Source organism: Neurospora tetraspora (genome assembly GCF_033439725.1).
Source record: "Neurospora tetraspora strain CBS 560.94 chromosome Unknown B0H65scaffold_3, whole genome shotgun sequence".
NCBI classification, from domain to species: Eukaryota; Fungi; Ascomycota; class Sordariomycetes; order Sordariales; family Sordariaceae; genus Neurospora; species Neurospora tetraspora.
The window spans coordinates 1,062,834-1,082,189 of NW_026944385.1; the positions used below are offsets into that span (position 1 = coordinate 1,062,834).

General features: G+C 49.8%; 5 protein-coding genes across 5 annotated transcripts; 3 read left to right on the plus strand and 2 right to left on the minus strand.

The window, feature by feature from the left end:
• Window positions 1-1,791: 1,791 nt before the first annotated feature.
• On the plus strand, window positions 1,792-3,111 carry B0H65DRAFT_570579 (uncharacterized protein; the record flags this gene model as incomplete). Its single annotated transcript, XM_062830454.1, has 2 exons — window positions 1,792-2,470; window positions 2,528-3,111. The coding sequence occupies exons 1-2, from the start codon at window positions 2,014-2,016 to the stop codon at window positions 3,109-3,111; spliced, it is 1,041 nt and encodes a 346-aa protein (XP_062682694.1). The 5' UTR covers window positions 1,792-2,013.
• A 1,291-nt stretch (window positions 3,112-4,402) lies between these two features.
• On the plus strand, window positions 4,403-9,060 carry B0H65DRAFT_507671 (glycosyl hydrolase family 71-domain-containing protein; the record flags this gene model as incomplete). The annotated part of the gene is given in 12 exon segments (XM_062828157.1): window positions 4,403-4,489; window positions 4,553-5,228; window positions 5,526-5,718; window positions 5,792-5,977; window positions 6,095-6,341; window positions 6,434-6,689; window positions 6,700-6,716; window positions 6,820-7,715; window positions 7,783-7,937; window positions 7,996-8,226; window positions 8,294-8,512; window positions 8,621-9,060. The coding sequence occupies 12 exon segments, from the start codon at window positions 4,403-4,405 to the stop codon at window positions 9,058-9,060; spliced, it is 3,603 nt and encodes a 1,200-aa protein (XP_062682695.1).
• Window positions 9,061-12,327: 3,267 nt separating this feature from the next.
• Window positions 12,328-14,564, minus strand: B0H65DRAFT_538339 (heterokaryon incompatibility protein-domain-containing protein; the record flags this gene model as incomplete). The annotated part of the gene is given in 2 exon segments (XM_062829085.1): window positions 12,328-12,336; window positions 12,354-14,564. The coding sequence occupies 2 exon segments, from the start codon at window positions 14,562-14,564 to the stop codon at window positions 12,328-12,330; spliced, it is 2,220 nt and encodes a 739-aa protein (XP_062682696.1).
• An 831-nt stretch (window positions 14,565-15,395) lies between these two features.
• B0H65DRAFT_538340 (uncharacterized protein) lies at window positions 15,396-16,205 on the plus strand (the record flags this gene model as incomplete). Its single annotated transcript, XM_062829086.1, has 1 exon — window positions 15,396-16,205. One exon carries the CDS (start codon window positions 15,396-15,398, stop codon window positions 16,098-16,100), a length of 705 nt encoding a protein of 234 aa, XP_062682697.1. The 3' UTR covers window positions 16,101-16,205.
• Window positions 16,206-17,650: 1,445 nt separating this feature from the next.
• On the minus strand, window positions 17,651-19,134 carry B0H65DRAFT_460958 (aspartic peptidase domain-containing protein). Its single transcript, XM_062826576.1, has one exon. It carries the CDS (start codon window positions 18,752-18,754, stop codon window positions 17,945-17,947), a length of 810 nt encoding a protein of 269 aa, XP_062682698.1. The 5' UTR covers window positions 18,755-19,134; the 3' UTR covers window positions 17,651-17,944.
• Window positions 19,135-19,356: the final 222 nt, after the last annotated feature.

Sequence of the window (19,356 nt, forward strand, 5' to 3'; positions counted from 1 at the left end):
TATTAATTATATTAAATTTAAATAGAAGGATAGGATATAGGAAAAGCGTATTTTTCTCTTAAAGTATTATAAATATGTAGAATTTTAGAATTGGATATGGTTGGTAGCGGGGAATAAAAATACTCTCCGCCCCTATGCGCTACGAATTAACGGTAAAAATAAAATTGATAGTAAGAAATTTTAACTTATTTACTTTATTATTTTATTTATGTTTTTTATGTAAGGTTCCTTTATATCCGCAATTCGAAATTATATTTTGAATTATAATATAAGAATATTCGAAACTTTTTATTAAGCGAGGTATATTCCACACAATTTAATATTATTTATTTTCAATAGTATATTTAAAAATAGTTTCTACGCTTTCTATATATCTTTTCTACCGATAAAGCTTTATTCGTCGATTTAATTTTAATAGATACTATCGGAGCGTTTATTTTATAGTAACCACCTTTAAACTTTTTTTATACCCTAAATATTAGCGGTAAAGAAAGAAAGAATAAAGAATCGAAAGGGTATCGGAATGGAATAACTATGTTGCAAGAGAATATAGTTTAATTAATACTCCAGATCTCTTTATTAAATTTATCATTAAATTTAAATTAATAGTTATAGTTATTAAGTTTAAATCCGCTCCTTATTTAAGTATGACAGGGTGGGATGCACATGCTCACACGGTCAAACCTATAAAAGATAGGACGATGTTCGCTTGCCAACGAACATCGAAGTGCATACTATATAGGCAGTCACAACCCTGTGACATTAAGATACGGTTAATTATTCTATATAGGAAGTAGTTTTTCAAAATATATGAATAAATATTATAAGATCGATAAACTATTCGATTGTTCTAAATATAAGAGAGAAGGAGAGAATATCTAAATTAATGACTTCGCTTCGTGGTTTACACATACGTCGGATATTCACGGTTGTAATGGGCAAATAGGAGTTATTATTAATAAGGAATGCCTACTAAAATAGGGATAGAAGAAGAGGAGAAGAGAAAACATAGTAGAGGAAGCTAGAAAACGTCCTAAATTAGAATCCTAAGTATATAGAATACAAATAAGAATGCTGTCTCTATCTCTCCCACCGAGATATCTCCTGGAACCACGATTGCGACAACCGTGATCGCAACCAAGCCCGGCAACAATGGTGAGTCCTTCAATTGCCTTGATGTTTCTGATTGTGCCGCCCGATTGATTGTGCCGTCTGGGCGTGCGAAGAATCCACGTGATGCTCCTTGAGACTCGACATCTCGGGGTGCGGTTGCGATCAGTGGGGCGGTATTGCGGACCGGGCGGGTAGTCAGGCACCAAGGATGTGGGGCAGTCTCAGCGGGGCGGTCCACCGGAGGGGAAAAAGTGGCTGACAATTTTGGGAACGCCTGTCATGAGAGACTTGGTCTCAAGCTGTCTTCCCAGTGTTTTTCCCGGACATAAAAAGCACATTTACGAGCAGGATGCTTACCGAGTACCTATGCCTGATTTTCCTGGAACCCAAAACGAACGCCCCGAGATTGTGCGGTATCATTCATTACCCTATCACGTGGTAATCGAAGTGTGCCGTAGGTTGCAGGTGATACTGTGCCTGGAAAAGTTTGTTCGGCACGGCCCGTATGCAACCAGGATGGCTGGCTCCGCGTACTCCCCGCCCTACCCTTGGTTCCACTTAGCGGGGCCGAAGCAGTCATCGCCAGAACACAAATACTACCCTCCTCCTACATCACCAGCGTGCCTTCGAACTTTGACCTCATTGCTCTACTTGCTTAGCCCAGTCGGAGACCTGCATGTCCACTCGCCACACTTGCTCAGCTAGGCAGTGCGATGCGCTTCCGGCCACACGTACATAGTGTACTCACGTATATGCAATTGTCCTCTTCCATATGCCTGCAACCTCCACAGCTTTCAAGGGTCCTCTTCATGTTCCCACTTGACACAGTTCCCACTTGACACAGTTCGTCTCTCAATTCTCCTTTCTCAACTCTACGACGACACGGTAGCTGCATACCCTATGTCCACCACACTCTGCATCCCGCAAACTGCCCTGGCCATGGAGCTGGATTTCCCGAGTGACCCGGAGGACTGGTCCGACTTCGGCCAGATGGATGTCAATGAGGACACATCAACACCGGAGGAGGCCTCAGCGCTGCGCGAGTTCGTACAGGCCTACAATACCCCAAGCGCCCTGGACGTGGAGGAGACAGCTCGCAAGCTCATGTCGCTAAATGAGGACCGCGTGCCATGCGATGGCGACTTCGACAAGGGCTACCGAATTGCCTGGCTGCTATATGATGTTGGCATCAACATGGTACAACATCAAGTCGCTATCCTGGTAGTTGCTGACGCCGTTATGGCCCTTCCCCGCTTAGATGCGACACCTGAGCAGGAAGTCCGGTTCGGGGAGGAGAAGTTGGAGCGGTGGAGGACATTGGAGGACTTTTGGGATATCTGGAGCGAGAGATGGGATAGTATGTATTCCAATACACCGTGGCAATACCCATTAGTTGACTAACAAATTGGGACAGGGTATAACGAGTTTCGGTATGGCAATGGATTTCGCGGCTACGTCTGTGCGAATGCATGGCTGGCCCGTCATCTTGTGCTACATCCCCCCAACATTTACTACACCACTGAGCTAAGTGTAGCCTTCAGCCGGATGATGTTGGCCCTTGAGAAAGATCCGTGGAACTATCCTGGTGTGCCAGAAGATGGTGATGTCACCATCCGCTCGCGCAAAGACTATGCTATTACCACGCTTAACACCGACGTTCACGGCTTGGTCCCATTCCTGGTGATAGCAGGAGATATAATGTACCGATATACCGACAGAGAGATGATGGCTCGGAGGTTCGCAGAGGCACATCAAGAAAACCATGAGCACAGCACAAGGGAGTATTGGCAGCGATTCAGTTCAAACCGTTCCGAAAGATCCTTGTGGAAGGCAGAGAAGAAGGGCGACCAGCATGAATGGCTGACGCGAGAGAGGTGGGCTTTTTGGAAGAAAAGATTGGTATGGATTTCAGAGCAGACCGAGCTCTTGCAACGGACTCGGGACGAGGCGATCATGCTTGTGCAGCTGATGACGGAGATTGAGGGTCGTGGGGCGTAAACACCAAGGAACGTATCACGCTACAACGGGGCCACGGAGACACAGTCAACGTCAATGGACACAATGCATTATTGCCTTCCCCTTGAGGCTGGTGCCTTGTCGCTGTCGGTCTTGCAGGGCAGGTAGCAAAAACATATTTGATTCTACAACCCAAACAAGTAAGACCGCCTTGCTTGAGACTTATGATACCCGACATGTATGCGCGAACAAATTTTAATTCAACACTCACAGGAGTAGTGGCGGAAAGTAACATGTTCCGGTTGAAATTTGCCGTCACAACACTACCTACCTACTTTGGAATGGTCCACTCTCTCCCCAGTGGTCAAACTTAACCCGGACATGAGACTCGGGTCTGTCCGACGCGCATGTCACAGGCAAGCACATTTTGTCCAAGCGGATTCGACTGTGGCCTAGTAAAAATCCGTCCAATGCAGGTACCCATTGTACCATCTGCTCCCCACACTACTTGAATGATATCGCAAGCGTGGTATCGCCCGGGCATCGACCGCTTGTCACTTCAGCTAAGCCTGCTACTATCCTCGGAAAAGGAACTGGACTAATAGACCTTGAGGTTTGCACAGTATATGCTATTTTTTCGGACATCGTAACTTGGACAGGTTAGAGGACCTTCACCTGCTACAATCGACTCGCATGAATGCGAAGACCGAGTGTCATATCGGTCCGTAAACCCTGTCAATGTCACTACAGTGACCACCAACCTACAGTACAGCATGAAGCTCCGACATCCACCCGGACACCTTTTCCCACGCCGTTGCCGGAGAACCCAACTCCACCGGAAGACTTCGGTACCTACTAGCTGTGTAGGTAGAAGGCACCGAAGCAGTATGGTAGTAGTCATGCTTGTTACTTGCTTCGAGCGGCGCGACCGGAAGGAAGAGAACTCCACCACCTCGCAAACGTCGTGAACAATCCATGTAAAGCACCTCGAGGTCTTACGAGTATTCCAATGCCGAAACTCCGGTCAGAAGAGCTGTCAAGGATAGTATCATTGTCCTAGACTGCGCTATCTCGGTCCGTCGCTTTCTTGGTGTGGTCACATCCATGCCGGGGCTACCACATTGTAAACCGCCGCTTACATAGAGTTTGGACACACATACGCGGCGAGGAGATTTCCGTGTGGAGGTGGCTAACATGAGAAGAATTTGACAGCAGAGTTACCGTACGTTTATAAAAGGGTCCGGCACGGCCAGCCAGTCGACCATGATCTTGAGACGTCCAGCATCCTCTTCTTCCTCTACACCACACCCAGTGGTGAACAGCAACAGCTGCGATGAGGGCATCACTTTTTCTCTCCACAGCCGCAGCCCTGCTTGGGGCTTGCGGAGTGTCAGCAAGATCCGTGTTTGCACACTTTATGGTATGTTATTTCCCTGGGATAGTGGACTGGTAGTAAGGCTAACTAGGCTCACTGCACGTGCAGGTTGGGAATGCCGCCAACTACACTTCAGACGACTGGAAAACAGATATCCACTTGGCCCAACAGGCTCAAATTGATGCCTTTGCTCTCAACATTGCCTACAAGGAAGCCAATATCGAATCCTCCCTGCCCACGGCCTTTTCGGCGGCCGCTGGCATGGGATTCAAGCTGTTCTTCTCCTTTGATTATGCTGGCAACGGCGCATGGCCCAAGGATGAGGTCGATTTCATGCTTGAAAAGTATACGGCTCTTTCAGCATATTTCAAGTACAACGGCAAGTACCTTGTCTCGACCTTCGAGGGTCCAGACAGCGCCGATGACTGGATCGACCTCAAGAATGATCGCAACGTCTTTTTCATCCCGGATTGGTCGTCATTGGGGGCCAAGGCGGCCTTGACCAGAGGCGGTGGCGTTGCCGACGGCTTGTTCAGCTGGGCAGCCTGGCCCTGGGGACCTCAAGACATGGACACTTACACCGACGCGTCATATTTGCAGTACCTGAACGGCAAGCCTTACATGATGCCTATATCACCTTGGTTCTTCACCAATCTTCCCGGCTACAACAAGAACTGGCTTTGGAGAGGCGACAGTCTCTGGTACGACCGCTGGGTGCAAGCATCATATAACAAGACAAACGCGGATTTGATTGACAATACCCAGTTTGTTGAAATCATCTCATGTGAGCATACCTACCTTTTTCAGTAACACGAAAGATAACCCGCTTTTAGGACTATGTGTGAGAAGATTCTGGGCGTTTGCTGCACAGACCGCTAGTCCTTTGCCCTGCAGGCCCCTTTGACAGCGGTTCTGGCACTTCCCAGAATCCCCTCCTTTGCAGACCTTCCTCCTCTTTGTATCGCCAGCTCTATATAGCTGGCGATCCCTTCCAGCCTCAGTAAGCTGGATCCCTCAATCTACATCATTCCCATCAATCGTGATCCACCTCATACTATGCTCTAATGTAACTTTTTGATAGGGAATGACTACGGCGAGTCAGATTACATTGGTCCTCTTTACGACAAAGCCATGGAGGCATTCACCATTGGCAAAGGCCCTAGCAACTTCGCCAAAGATATGCCGCACGACGGATGGCGCCTCTTTCTGCCGTATGTGATTGGCCTGTTCAAGACGGGTACGGCTACGATAACACAGGAAGGCCTCACGGCTTGGTAAGTGTATTATACAGCACATACATGTGCACCGTGGCAATATGAGATGGACCATGCTAACTCTGAGTTGTAGGTATCGATTGTCGCCGGGTGCAGCTTGCGCATCGACCGGTACCACCGGCAACACAGCTAGCCAGCTCCAGATTGAATTTCCCCCAAACGAGGTGGTGCAGAACAAGATTTTTTTCTCGGCTCTTCTCACATCCGAGGCTACTATCAGCGTCACTGTTGGAGGTGTCCAACAAGCAGGAGCATCTTAGTGAGTATATGTAGCTCTGGTTTGGTTATGTTAATATAAGGGAGATGGCAAGTATACCCACTAACTGATGCTCAGGACATACAAACCGGACGACCATATTGGTATCTACCACGGTAGTATTCCCTTCAGTGGCACCGGCGCCGTCGTTGTTACACTGAGCCGCAACGGAGCCACAATCGCCCAAGTCGACGGCAAGGCCATCGAGTCAGGATGTACCAGCAGTCTATACAACGCCTGGGTCGGTTCCGCTACCGTGTCTGGCAGTGTATACGCTAGCCCATCTCTGTCCATCTCCAAACAGGCGTGTGTCAACGGCACAGGAGTGAACAACTTTGCCGGTCTCTGCGGCTTCGCCTGCGAGTATGTAAGTTAAGAACACTCCCGGAGCCTATCTCTTTTAACCGGTACTTAGCACTATGTACCTCTATGAATGGCCCTAACAGAACAACCTCACAGGGTTACTGTCCTGCTACTGCCTGTACATGCCGACAGATGGGCAAGGCGATTGAAGAGCCACCCACAACGGGTGTAATTGGATATCCAATCTTTGGCGAATCCGCGAATTACTCGGGCCTCTGCGCGTATAACTGCAACCACGGATATTGCCCTTCGGGTGCATATGGCACCACCGAGGTTCCGCTTACAATCCCGGACGTATCCGACTTTTCTCCTCCAGCTTGCCGAGCTGGGACAGGAACGGGGGCTCTTACCGGTCTATGCAGCTTCAGCTGCACGTATGGTTAGTTTAGATTTCTAGGAGTCTAAAACGTCTCTGGTTTTTCACTAACTCCTCAAACCCACCAGGATTCTGTCCCAGGAACGGTTGCACCTGCACAGAACAGGGCGCCTTGATTGACGCACCGGCCAAGGTTGCTATAACAGGGAAGCCTATTGCTGGGCTTGAAGACTACGGCCTGTGCGATTTTGTCTGCAGCCATGGCTACTGCCCAGATGTCTGCGTCGGCACCGGCTCCGGCAGTTCTGGCAATGTCTACTATCCTCCAAGCATCTGGGAAGACTCTCAGCCCCATATTCCGTGTCTTCCTCCCTGCAAGGTCATCCTTCCGCCTTACCCCATCGGCTCGACGACCACAATCACGTTTTCCCCGCTGGTCACATCAGTCTGGACCGTCTCGGCTGGTCACACGGACACCAAGACAACGACAATCACTCTAGCACCGTTGGTAACGGACGCAATTCCTTTCTGGCCCATTACTGTCGGCCCTTCTGTCACCACACCAGTTACCGTGTTCCCACTTCAGAGCTTCATGCCACCTTCGGCAGTCATCACGCTGAACGGAAACGAGGCGACATTCTCACCTGTGCCCTCGGGCAGCGCAACGCCTGCGCCCTCCTTCCCTGGGACCGAGCGCCCGGTCACAATCCAACCTCAGGCCACCAGTTCTGTCACGATAAAGAACAGTGTTCCCTCGGTAACCTGGTCCAGCGCAAAGAGCACCGCAACATGCACCTCGGGCTGCGGCACCGACAGCTGCAAGGTTTTCGGCGGTTGTTCGTCTACCGATCCGGCCGATGATTGCGGAACCCAAGGATGCGGTGGTGGCTGCAGCATTCAAGGCTGCGATCAAACGTGCGGCATCGTTTGCTCGACTGACCAGTACCACGTGCCATCTGACGGGACTGACGGGACCGACGGGACCGACGATAGTAGCGACCCGAGGATGCTACCCTTCGATTATGACGGTCCTGACGGCCCTAACTCTGGCAGTTGGAACCCGTAAGCATGTCCCGCGCCCCTTATGTCACTCGGTAGCTGAGAGCTGATCCTTCCATGTGTACTACAGGTCCCCAATAGATAAAAGCTTTGCGTCATCGGCGACGAGTGCCATAGAAAGACACATTGCTACAGCAGCGGCTATGGTGTCTTCTATGATCGACAACTGGGATGATAAGGCGTTGATGACCCGCGTCCAGGCCACTGCAACTTCAGCCAGACAAGGTAAGCCATGTCCCTCATGTCGTTTGACCACGCACTGAGCTAACGCGGCCTCTATCAGCACTCTCGACGATTCAAAGCAAGCTAGAGAGTCAACTCGAAGACGTCGCCGACAGTTCCAACACTGACAACTCCGGCACCATTTACTGGCTCGCTCACTGGTTCAAGTTAGCAGACGAAAGTTTAGACTTGGCCGCCTACTGGGCCATCAACATGGGAGGACCTGCGGACGTTTCAGGGCCCGGAGTAGGTGCTGCCAAAGAGGCAGAAAGGAACGTTGAATCCTTTAAGAGTATGACTCCTTTCCTATTCCTTTTCAATAAGTATGCTTCCGTGCTGACTGACCTGACTCGGCGTAGGCGTATCGGAAATAATCGACGAAAAGATATCCCTTGAAGCTAACGATGACATCTGCGACACTGAACATCTGTGCAACGATTGCATCCTCGAGGGTTTCTCCATCACAGGTACAAGTAAAGGTACGACGCCGCCGTCGAGCTGCCCACCGACCCAAAGCAGTGATCCCGGTGAGGCGACTAACGCCGACGAGATTCCAACTTCTGTCGATTGCGCATCCAGTAAGTCCTTCTGTTTACTTAGCATGCCCGCCCGCCCGCACACAGATGCTCCCTGGATCTATCTAGCATTAGCTTTCTTGTTGGGCTAATAAAGACTATCATAAACAGACACGGGAATAAACAATTGGTCGAGAGAGGAGATCCTCAAGACGCTAAAGCAGGGAGTCAATTACAAGCGGTCAGACGCAATAGGTGACTTGAAAAAAGGTGAGCCCAATTGGCAGTACTCCACCAAGGGCATGTACCCCCACGTGTACAGCAATAGCGACCAGCTTTCCTTCACCGAGGAGTGTAAGAACGCGGCAGACAACGACTTCGATCCCATGGTTGAGTTCCCCATCATCAAGGGAGGTGTCCTGCAGGCCGGAAAAAATGGGAAACAGCCCCCCGGGACGGACCGTGTCGTATTTAGGTCCACGAAAAAAGACAGTGGGGCCCCCTTGCGTTGGATTTATTGCGGTGTTATGACGCACCATACCAAGGTAAAAGAGAAACATAAGATTGGCGATAGCGAAAAAGACGTGTTGCCCTTCAGGTTATGCGCTTAGCGGCAAGGCGGGGCTGGCTGCGAACCAACGAAGATTCAGTTATTCAGTTCTCATATCTTCCCGTTTCTATCGAGCCGAGTCGATGTATGAGATTGATTGGACTTGGAAAGTTTCATATCGAAACAAAGGAGCGTTGGAATTCGGGTATGTGAGCTGCAAGGTTTATGCTAGTTAGCTCAATATACTTTGGTACCTGAGTGTGACAAGGGCAGTATTCTGGGCTTGGAACAAAGAGTTCAATTCCACTAATAAACTACTTTGGTCTCGAAGGCCTTGTTGCTCCCCTTAACCTCTATTACAAGGCGGATCCTCAAGGCCCTCTTATACCCAAAGAAGGTCAGTACGTACTGGTCCTTGTGGCATGAGGCCTCAAGGTTTCCGTACGATCTTATCTGAAGTGATCTGCATACAAGAGGGTCCGTAAATGTCTTCGACCCAATCTCTGTCCTTCTTCTGACGCCCAGCCTTTGGTTGGCCTTCGGTCTGCTTTCCTTGGTTGGCCTTCGGTCGGCCGGCCTGCTTTCCTTGGTTGGCTATGGTTGCGGTTGCTCTGTTGGTTGTTGGTGGTTGCTTGTGCCGTAGGCTGGACCGATAGTTGGTTCGATGGCCTGTCAGGGATGCCGTGTGAACAACCGTGTGACATAAAATTGCTTCTCGACACCGGCAAGGTCAACTTGCATAAGGAGGAGCTACGGACGGCGCTGTGGCTTGCGGAGCAAAACGGCTATAAACCGACCGTTAAGATGCTTTGCGATACTGGCAAGGTTGACGCAGGTGCTAAGGATGAGAATGGACAGACAGCGCTGCACCGAGCGGCGATAACTGGGCATGAGGTAGTCGTTCAGCTGCTTCTCGATACTGGCAAGGTTGATGCAGGTGCTAAGGATGAGGATGGATGGACAGCGCTGCATATGGCGGCGGAGAATGGGCATGAGGCGGTTGTTAAGCTGCTTCTCGATACTGGCAAGGTTGAACGTCTTAACTGTGGTGAGGATGCTATGGTTGATGATTCATGAATCGAGTTTATGAAAGTGCCGGGAATTCCTCTCTCCTGCCATCTAGGACAAAACAAGGAAAAGAAACTAGAACACTGTGTTTTCTCGAGGTTATGAGGGAGCATAGGGCTCTGTGTTGTCACCTTGTTAGGCGCGAGTACACGCCAATTACCCAAACGACATTTCTTTTTTAAGGCTGGGCATTCATGGACCCGGAAGGTTCAGGGCGCCAAATCAATTGGCAATAGTGTAGCAAGCAGCGGGCGTGGCGCGGGTAGGGCTGTAAATCCGAGTGGAACCTGCAAATTGCAGTAGGGCCTACTTGGAACCAATCAGGAATGGTCTTCTGACCGAGTGCAATCTTGGTGTTACCCGTGTAAAAGATCTAGCCGCAGTGTCAGGACGGTCAACTTTTCTCGTAATCCGCCCAATTATATTCATCTTTTTAGCGCCGGCTCCCTACTCACCGTAATGCCTCTGTCAGAACGATATGGATATGGGAGGTAGTTGTTCAGTTTTTTGACCCTACCACGTGATTAAAAGACCCGTTTCATATCCTTCCCACTCCCATAGACAAGCAGACATATTGGTGGCTTATCTATGGGAGTCATTTTTTGTAGATTTCAACAGGGGTTTTGATGGCTCAGCTACACCTCTGCCGGGATATGAATGTTAGGGCGAGTACGTCGATCCTACAGAAAGTAGGGGAACAGAGGTTAGCGGCTGGACACTTTTCTGTAAATGCTACGTTGCGGCAAAAGTCAAAAATTAACCTTTCATACCCCGGCAAGGGTGTAGAAACGCCGGCGTTTCCAGAAGCGTTTTCATCCTATCACTCACGCCAAGCGCGGCTAAGGCTATGAGCCAGGCTAGCATATTGAAAGTTAATTCTAAATTAGGCTTCGATACCATGGTTCTATGGGAGCACACGGTGACTAGATGTCTCGTTTTTTTACGAGCTTCTTAGGTAAACTTGACTAACTTGGAGTGGACGTTTGTACCTGTTGTGCCCATTCAGCACCGTCGCACACTTGGGTGAAGCTGCATCTTTCAACTTCAGCGCATCGACAGCCGATACAAAATCCAGGCCGACGATTAGAAATACTCAACCATTATTCCCTTTGCCCTTACTGCAACATCCCTCAGCTATGCTCGCAGGACAATGGATTGGGAGCCGTCCTTCTCGCGATTAAAACGGGGTCCACAGGATTGGCAATAGTGTACCAGTAGCGGCCTGGTAGCTTGCACCACTTATGGGGCCGTGGCGCGGGTAGGGCTCAGCTTTTCAGCTTTTCCCGAATGTCACGAGCGACGTGGTCACGAGAGACAAAGCTTAACACGTTGATTCTAGGTCTATAGTAGAATCACAAGATAAAGAAGAAAAAGAGGGAAACGTGCAAAGGCGCGCCTGGCGCCCAGGGTTTCAACCCAGAGTCCGTTTGCTTGGAATTTTACATATTTCTGATCAGTTGACATGGCATTTTTCCCGGTTGTTGTGACGTTGGTGATGTTCAATGCCCGTGAAATGGGGAAAGGAAGAAGAAAAAGGTAGTCGCGCGCATGGCACTGGAAGAGTTTCCTGGAAGTCCACCTGTCTCGGAAAGGACTCTCGCTTGCTATTGTTGTATAGGTTGTTCTCTCCCGCAGTATTTGATACCAGATTGATGTTGGGTTGAAGATGAAGAAGAAATGTTTTGACATTGGGAGCGGTGACGTACGCTCGTACCCCGCCGTACCCCGCCACTCCGGCCCGTCCGAGGATTCCCCGGCTGATGTTACCCCACCCGGCCCGTGCCGTGCCGTGCCGAGTCCGGTACTGTACCCATCGTCACCAACGGGGCTTTTTTAAGTCGCCGTATGTGCGATGGCAGTCGTACGTACCTTACTTACATCCACCTGCTGAAATACCGTCCCGATGACTAGACGTATCGGAATTGCGCCGGCTGGGCATGGGGAATGCCCGGTCGTGGAGATTATCTCTTCGCACTGCAAATTCCCCTTCAGTGTAGAGATAGCATGAAGGAGCTGACGATCTTGCACACGACTTGAGGTGGGCTCAACTGTTTTGAAGAACTTTTGGTGCGGAAAGTGGCGAGAAATGAAGTCACTTCGGAACTACGCATCTAGCTAATGAGTGAGAGTCTGAGACAGCCGTGTGCATTCTTTTCCAGATTGTATGGTGTGAGAACCATGGTTATTGCATCCGCCTCCGTGAAATTTCCAACGCCTTTCCCCTTGTGCCCAGAAACTGGTTGACACCACCTATGCTATCCTAACCTTCCTATATGAATATGGTACTTTAGTCTTTAACTTCTCGATCAGGTCCCCTGAACTATCCCCAACACAAAGTGTACCAACACAGTACGCTGCATCATCTCCTTCATCAAGGATGAGAAAGTACAGTTCGCTCGGGTCTCGTGTGAAGAGCAAGATACAATCCCACGTTCTCTCGAGTATCCTCTCGTATATTTCGATAGGACCCATGGCTTCCAACCGAAATTCTATTTGGTTGTGGCGCGCTAACAGGCCACCGGAAGCATACGTTCGTTGTTTACAGCTATCTCTCATCTCACAAGGGGGATCTGAGTAGCCCAGTGGATGGTTGAGGCAGAAGCGAAATGGACGGCCATCACGTCTGCTGCCGCGCTGGAAGCCCAACGTAAGAACAAGCCCTTCGAGCCACAGATAAGTTGTCCTCTCAGGAAGGGCCCTCGAGCGTTCCATCTCTGTTCCTGATGATTCAATGACATCAACCAGTGAAAGAAGTGCACCGTTTTCGTCTTCAACTTTGACAGTTGGGAGCATCATTGCGTCAATGTCATACTTAGGGTAGTGCCATGCGAAAGTCACTGGCGTTCTCCAACCAAGCCATGACCAACTTGGGAATCCTTCACGACGGCCAAGGTATTGTGTGCGTGTGGCTGTGTGAAGGGGTATCCAGAAAAGACATTGAAGAAAGAGAGCATCCGCCTCCGATCCGTCCAAGACAAAGCTACCTCTATGGCTTTGAGGGAGGTCGTAGGCAGGGATCCCCCAATAGGTAACAATAGAGACTCGTGAAAGAAGACCTCGAAAAGCATCCAGAGCATCAGCTTGGAAGCTTAATTGCCGCCTACCATAACCCTCGATGAGTGGAAGGAGGTCTTGGATGTCAAAGGTTTCGACTTGGAACCCGTAGGTTGAGTCATGGACCCTTGTTAAAGGGAAAATAGACCTCATTTCCCGCTTCCAATCCGCCGACTGATGGTCAATGTAGGAGCTGACATCCAGGCGAGGTGCTGGAGTGCTGTTTTCAGCCCAAATCCCAGAGGGGCAGTGGAAGTACACCTGCTCGGGAGCAAAAATAAGCAGTCTCCGGGAGAGAAGAGCTTCTTGAAAGGTCCACCCCCTTTTCGACCAAATCGAAGCTTCAAAGGATTGTCGGGTCAAAACAGGCGTGAAGCCTAGTAACGTCAACCTAGAAGATGTGAACCGGGGTTGAGGGATTCTGGGTGTACTGCTGACACCGGGAAGCCCACAAGATGAGTTTTCTCCGGAAAATGCTACAATGGTTGCATAAGATCCTTCGTAAATATGAGCCATATTCCTGATTTGAGCATGCTTGGCCTGTTCGTCATGCTGATCGATGCAATATTGGTCGACCCAAAGATATCGCTGACCAAGCTCTCTCACAACAATCATTGCATCCTCAATAACCTTGGGCGCATTAGTTGGAAGAGCCCGGTTGCCTTTGTTCTCAAGAAATGGCTTGTTACCCCAGACATAGCTAAGTGCTATGTATTGATCACCAGGTTGTAATTCCACGATTTTGCGAGTTCTGCAATCAATTCCACGGATGGTTGGTCCAGTGTGAGACTTGGTGGGTTCCGAGCTCCTTAAACTGCAACCAGGGTGATCATCCTCGCATTCCTTGATCCAACAACGCAGTAAAGGATAGTTGACAGATGTTTCCTTGACGGGTAATCCTTTCACCGCCCGTTTATTTGGCCAGGGCCTCATCGGCTGATTAAAGTCCGACGACGGAGAGTGGGGAATGAACCATGAATGGCGCATGTCAAGAAGTGTTGGTTTCGCAGAAAACTTTCCCAATTGGAGTAAGGAGGACTTAGCGGGGTCAACAGCCCACAATGTGCACTCCTCGGCGTCGAAGAATTCGCCGAAGCAATACTTGCGTAGGTTGTATGAATCTGTAGGTTTACCATCGGGAGCTGTCCGTCGCATGGAGTAGAAGAGCCGACACAATGCGCACGTAGATTCCTTATCGAGAATGCCGAGAAACAAGACCGTCTCGCTGTCGAAGAAGACACTTGTGTCGTTGAAGATGCCGTTGAGGTCAATTTCTTTGCAACGCTGGCAAAGATTGAGTGAATTCCCATCCTCTTCCTGTTCCTGATCCACTTGACGAAAGAAGGGGATCTTGGCCACTAATTGCCAACAAGCGGCCGAATGTGACGATAGGCGTCCTTCGCCATCAGGAACATGGGAAGCCTGAGTTTGTTTGTCACTCATAATTGCAGGAATGACTGAGCGGCTGGAACGACTCTCAGTTGATGCTGTATAGTCGATAGATGCCGTGGTTGCCGTCACCGACGGGATTGCAGTGGTGATGCTGGTGTGGTAGCCGACGCAGAAACAGGCGGTTCACGTCTCGCATATGATGCCCACGGCACAGGTGTGATGAAAGTGAAGCAAAGAGTCGAAGACGGAAGGAACGACCCGCAGACAAGTCGTAGACGGATTGTTAAGGTCAAGTCCATGAGGTGTCTCTGTGTTGGCATGAGCAAAGAAGATGAGGTCGTGGAATTTTCAGCTGAAATCCGGATGGCGGCCAGATCAAGTGGGGGGAAAAACGATCTGCCAGTCATCATAAGCCACGCGATCCAACTTCAATCCGGTGGCCAGCCAGGCTTGCCAGGCTTGAGATCGTGGTTGAAACCAATGAGGGGAAACTGATAGTTTGATTGGTCTGGTGGGAGAGAAAGGAAAGCCGAAGGACTGCCAGATCCCCGGTCAAATACCCATATACCGAAAAGGACGGTAGGCGACGATTGGAGTGGATATAGGCTGACACATTCTGTGAGAAGATTCTGGGCGTTTGCTGCACAGACCGCTAGTCCTTTGCCCTGCAGGCCCCTTTGACAGCGGTTCTGGCACTTCCCAGAATCCCCTCCTTTGCAGACCTTCCTCCTCTTTGTATCGCCAGCTCTATATAGCTGGCGATTCCTTCCAGCCTCAGTTAGCTGGATCCCTCAATCAACATCATTCCCATCATTCGTGATCCACCTCATACATTCTCTTGGTGGACACACTAACGACGGGCCAATAATCCAGGCCAATCGAATGCTGCATCTTAGTTGCTGTGTTGAGCACGTGGAGTGTGAGGAAACCTGTGTCGGTGCCTTTGGTATGGCACAAACGCAGCCAGGTCTGTCCGGGCAAATACCGGGACTGGGGCTAGGCCAAGGGTCAGGCCTAGGTCAAGCGTCTGGGATAGGCGCGGCGCAGGGACACAATGCGAGGTCGATGATGCACCAGCAGCAACAAATGCAGCAGCAGCAGCCTGGAATATGGAATGCTGCTTCGGCACATGCTCATGGTCAAGCACCGCTTGCAGGGCCGGCTACCGGTAGCGGAGCTGGACTCGCACGTCCCAGCGGACCCGGGCCCGGAGGCGGACAAGGTCAAGGAATGGAAGATGTCGTCATGGGAGATCAACCATCTCACCAAGGGCAAGGGTTTAATATCGATCCGAGGCTTGGTGCAGGTTCCAATGCGCCCGCAGGATTTCAACATGCGAGTTTTGCCCGCCAACCCCCTCGTCCCAATGCACCACACCTGCCCAGTCCGCTTCCCGGTCAATTCGGCGGACCACCTACGACCTTGTACAACGTCCCTGACTGGAGTCCCGTTGACCCTGGGGGCCTTACGAGAGCGAGGAGCCGCACGATGGGCATGGGGCAGGTGAAAGGGCTGATGGCTATGGTTGAAGGGGGACCGGACACGCCGGGATCTTCCGGGCCTAGTACCTCCCAAGCAGGAAGTTGACAATGATGGCGGTGGCAGTTTAAAAGGTGTTAGTTCTCACTTTCTTTGTTTCTTTGCGTTTTACGGAATATCTACGGCGTGTTGTGGGTGAATGGATACATGTTGGGAGACGGAAGGACATTTGCTTTATCATGGGCGGAAAGGTCATTGTAACAACTGTCATGGCTTGGCGCCATGCCTTCTGATTGGCTGCATTACCTACATGCCCCATTTGTTGCATTCACCTGTCAGACCCACTTCCCGCTTCATGACCCACTTCATTCCTGTATTTAGTCGTGCCAGCCAGACTCGCACTTCCTCCTCTTTTCTTTTACTCATAGGTAATCTAGTGCGTAAACGTACCGCCGTCGGTACAAATTATTTTAAAAGGGAATTATTAGTAATTGATGAAATTATACTAAAGGTCTTTAAATTCGTATTCGATATTGACATTAAAATTATCGGGTATATTATTAAGGAATTCACTTATTAGCTGGTAAATATATCGATAGCGATTATAATTAAGTAGAGAGAGGGTTAGGAATTTATTACTTAGTAGTTTCGGGTTGCTATTATTGCAGTCTTCGTTATTACGTTCGTATTCGTCTTTAAAATGGGGTACGAAATTATCATGGGGCAAGGCGAAGGGTAGAGGGTAGATTGGATATGCGTAGTTGTACGAGGAGAGGAGAAGGGAGGTGTGCGTAGGTCTGGCGATATAGAGCAAGGCACGAAGGCCATGCCCAAAGCTGGGACCAGCGCACGTGCACATACACGTGATATGCCATTAGCCAATAGCAGCAATGGCATAGCACGAGGCTCAACTGCCCATGGCAGGAGCTGTGCATGTGCTAGGCACAGTCATAGGTAATCCTGTGACAGAAATTGCCCTTATTATCGTTAATATTTGGCTTTAATTTATTAAGGAGAGGGAAGGTACGTAAGGGTAAGAGATCTATGGGGTTAATGCCTACTAGGCGAACTAGAGGAGTTATTTACTAGGCGGCCGCTTTAGGAGACGAATTTAAAATTAGCGAAATATCTATTTTAAACAAAATTTTAATACTATAGTATTACGAAGTACTTAGTATTTACTATCTATACCTAACTAGCTAAGCTTAGTATGGTCGAGATTAATTGTAATGAGTTCAGCCTCTAATCCTACGCTAAAATAGATAAGATCAGGCTAGATATTAGGATTAGTATTAAGCTTAGTGATATCGAAATTAGATAGGTACAACCTAGGATTTAAGTTAATAAATAGTTTTACTGAGCAAATACTTCTAGTTATATATAAATGATTAATTAACCCTCTCCTTTAGGAGGAGAGAGGGCGAGTGACTATCTATATTTAAGACTATATCTAGTACTGCCGGACCGGACTAGCGTCCAGCATGGAGTGCCAAATATATACCAGCCCATCCCGACGCGTGTGACGGCTGGCACCAGCTGGGCTGTCACATGTGCCGTCATGGGTCCCATTCACGGGTATGGTTCATGGTGCAGGTTCTGGGCTTGGCTCTGGCTGCCTCCCGCGGCCTGGGTATAAAACCCAGCTCTGGCATCGAGCCTTCCCTTTTGGGATTTCTTCCCCTCTTCAACTTCTTGTCTTCAGTCCAAGTTAGAAGAGCAACTAATGGCGTGGACATGTGCCTCAAATCTGACTCAAACATACAACTGACTGATCATGCTCAACGGACTCGGGAAGTTCCTCTTCGGTGGACAAGTACGGATCTCTTGATTAGAATGAAGTTGCAAATCTCTCATGAAACACACCACATACTACAATCTCCCAACCGTCACTCAGCCCGCCTCAACTCTTTCTTTGTTCATGGCGCGTATCCCCATGCCTCAGTTTCCATTGCTTAAGCTTTCTGAGCCCAACCAAGCGTGCCCCCCTTGGCAATCCAAACCGTGTAATAAGCCTTGATTAAAGGACTTCCAAACACCCACGCTGGACGGCCCTCAATAGGCTCATAGAAAGGAGGATCCGAGTGGGAGAACGCCGCTTGACAGACTCCCTTCTTTCCAGGATACTCACCCAGATTGAACGCACTCTTTGGCAGAGTCACTTCAATCACCTCGCCTCCGGTTTCTGTCCCAATAGTGAACGTAATGTCCGTCGCCACTTTATCCAACGTAGCACAACTGGCACCCCACGATCCCCTATCATCGAGGGGGACGATGTCCTTGGAAATGCTCGAGTAGAGATCCCCGGCTGTTTGTTGGTCAGGAGTCAACATGTAGGCGGTCCCTGAGTCGATGAGGGAGGCCCCCGGCGTGAGTGGCTTGTTGTCGTTGGTTGAGTTGCGCCACACTTGCTTGTTATTTCCGGAGCCGATGTAGGCAGCTTGTACGTCTACTATGAACGTACCCGAGAGAGTGGTGAGCGTTTCATCGACGTTGACGTTCTTGATGCGGCCGCGATAGCGCGCACAGTCGGCGCCCCCGATGGAGGCTTCGGGGCCGCGCTGTTGGTGCTTCTTACCACCAGACCCGAGGGCAAGGCCAACGATTCTGTTTGGGAGCTGTCCCTCACTGATGAGGTTGGGGAGAAAGGGAAGATAGGTAAAGTTCCCGTTTTCATCCCAAGCCGAGATGTCATTGAAACCAATGCCGAGGATTCCGTCGGCGAGTTGGGAGGACAGGGCCTCGCCGTAGCTATGGCAAAGCATGAACTCCTGTTTGGGGGCAGAAAGACCCTGTATCGAGATGGTGTCGGTGACGACTTCGCATTCTGCCCGGCCGGTTTGGTTGAGCGGGACAGTGTCTGCACCAGTGCTGTACTCTATGGGTTGAAAAAGTGCAGGTTGGGGGGAAAATGAGGTGGATTTGGATGGGTCAAAGAGTGAGTGTTTGCCGCAGTCGGTACAGTTGCTTCGAGGGAGAATAAGAGCGGTTGATTCAGTGTCCAAGACTACTTTGCTAAAATAGTCTCAGACACCGGTGCGATGTAGTCTCTTATAATAGACGGCATTTGATACGGGTGCATCCCCCTTTGGTTAGGGGTGCCCCAAACCTTCTGGGTGCCCCAATCGGGTTAGGGTTTAACGTGCATATGGGTTTTTTACAGCGGTTTATTTCAACCAGACAGTAATCGTACAACAGCCTTTCGTGTAAGACAGTGCCAAGCCCAGTCAACCAGTGGATCCCCCATTCACCCATCTGTGCACGACCCCCATCTTTAGACTTGGTGATTTTGAGCATGCCTTTATTCAAACTAACCTTCTTTCAACTCTCTCTTTACAACCAGACCACCTTCATCACCAGAACAGGC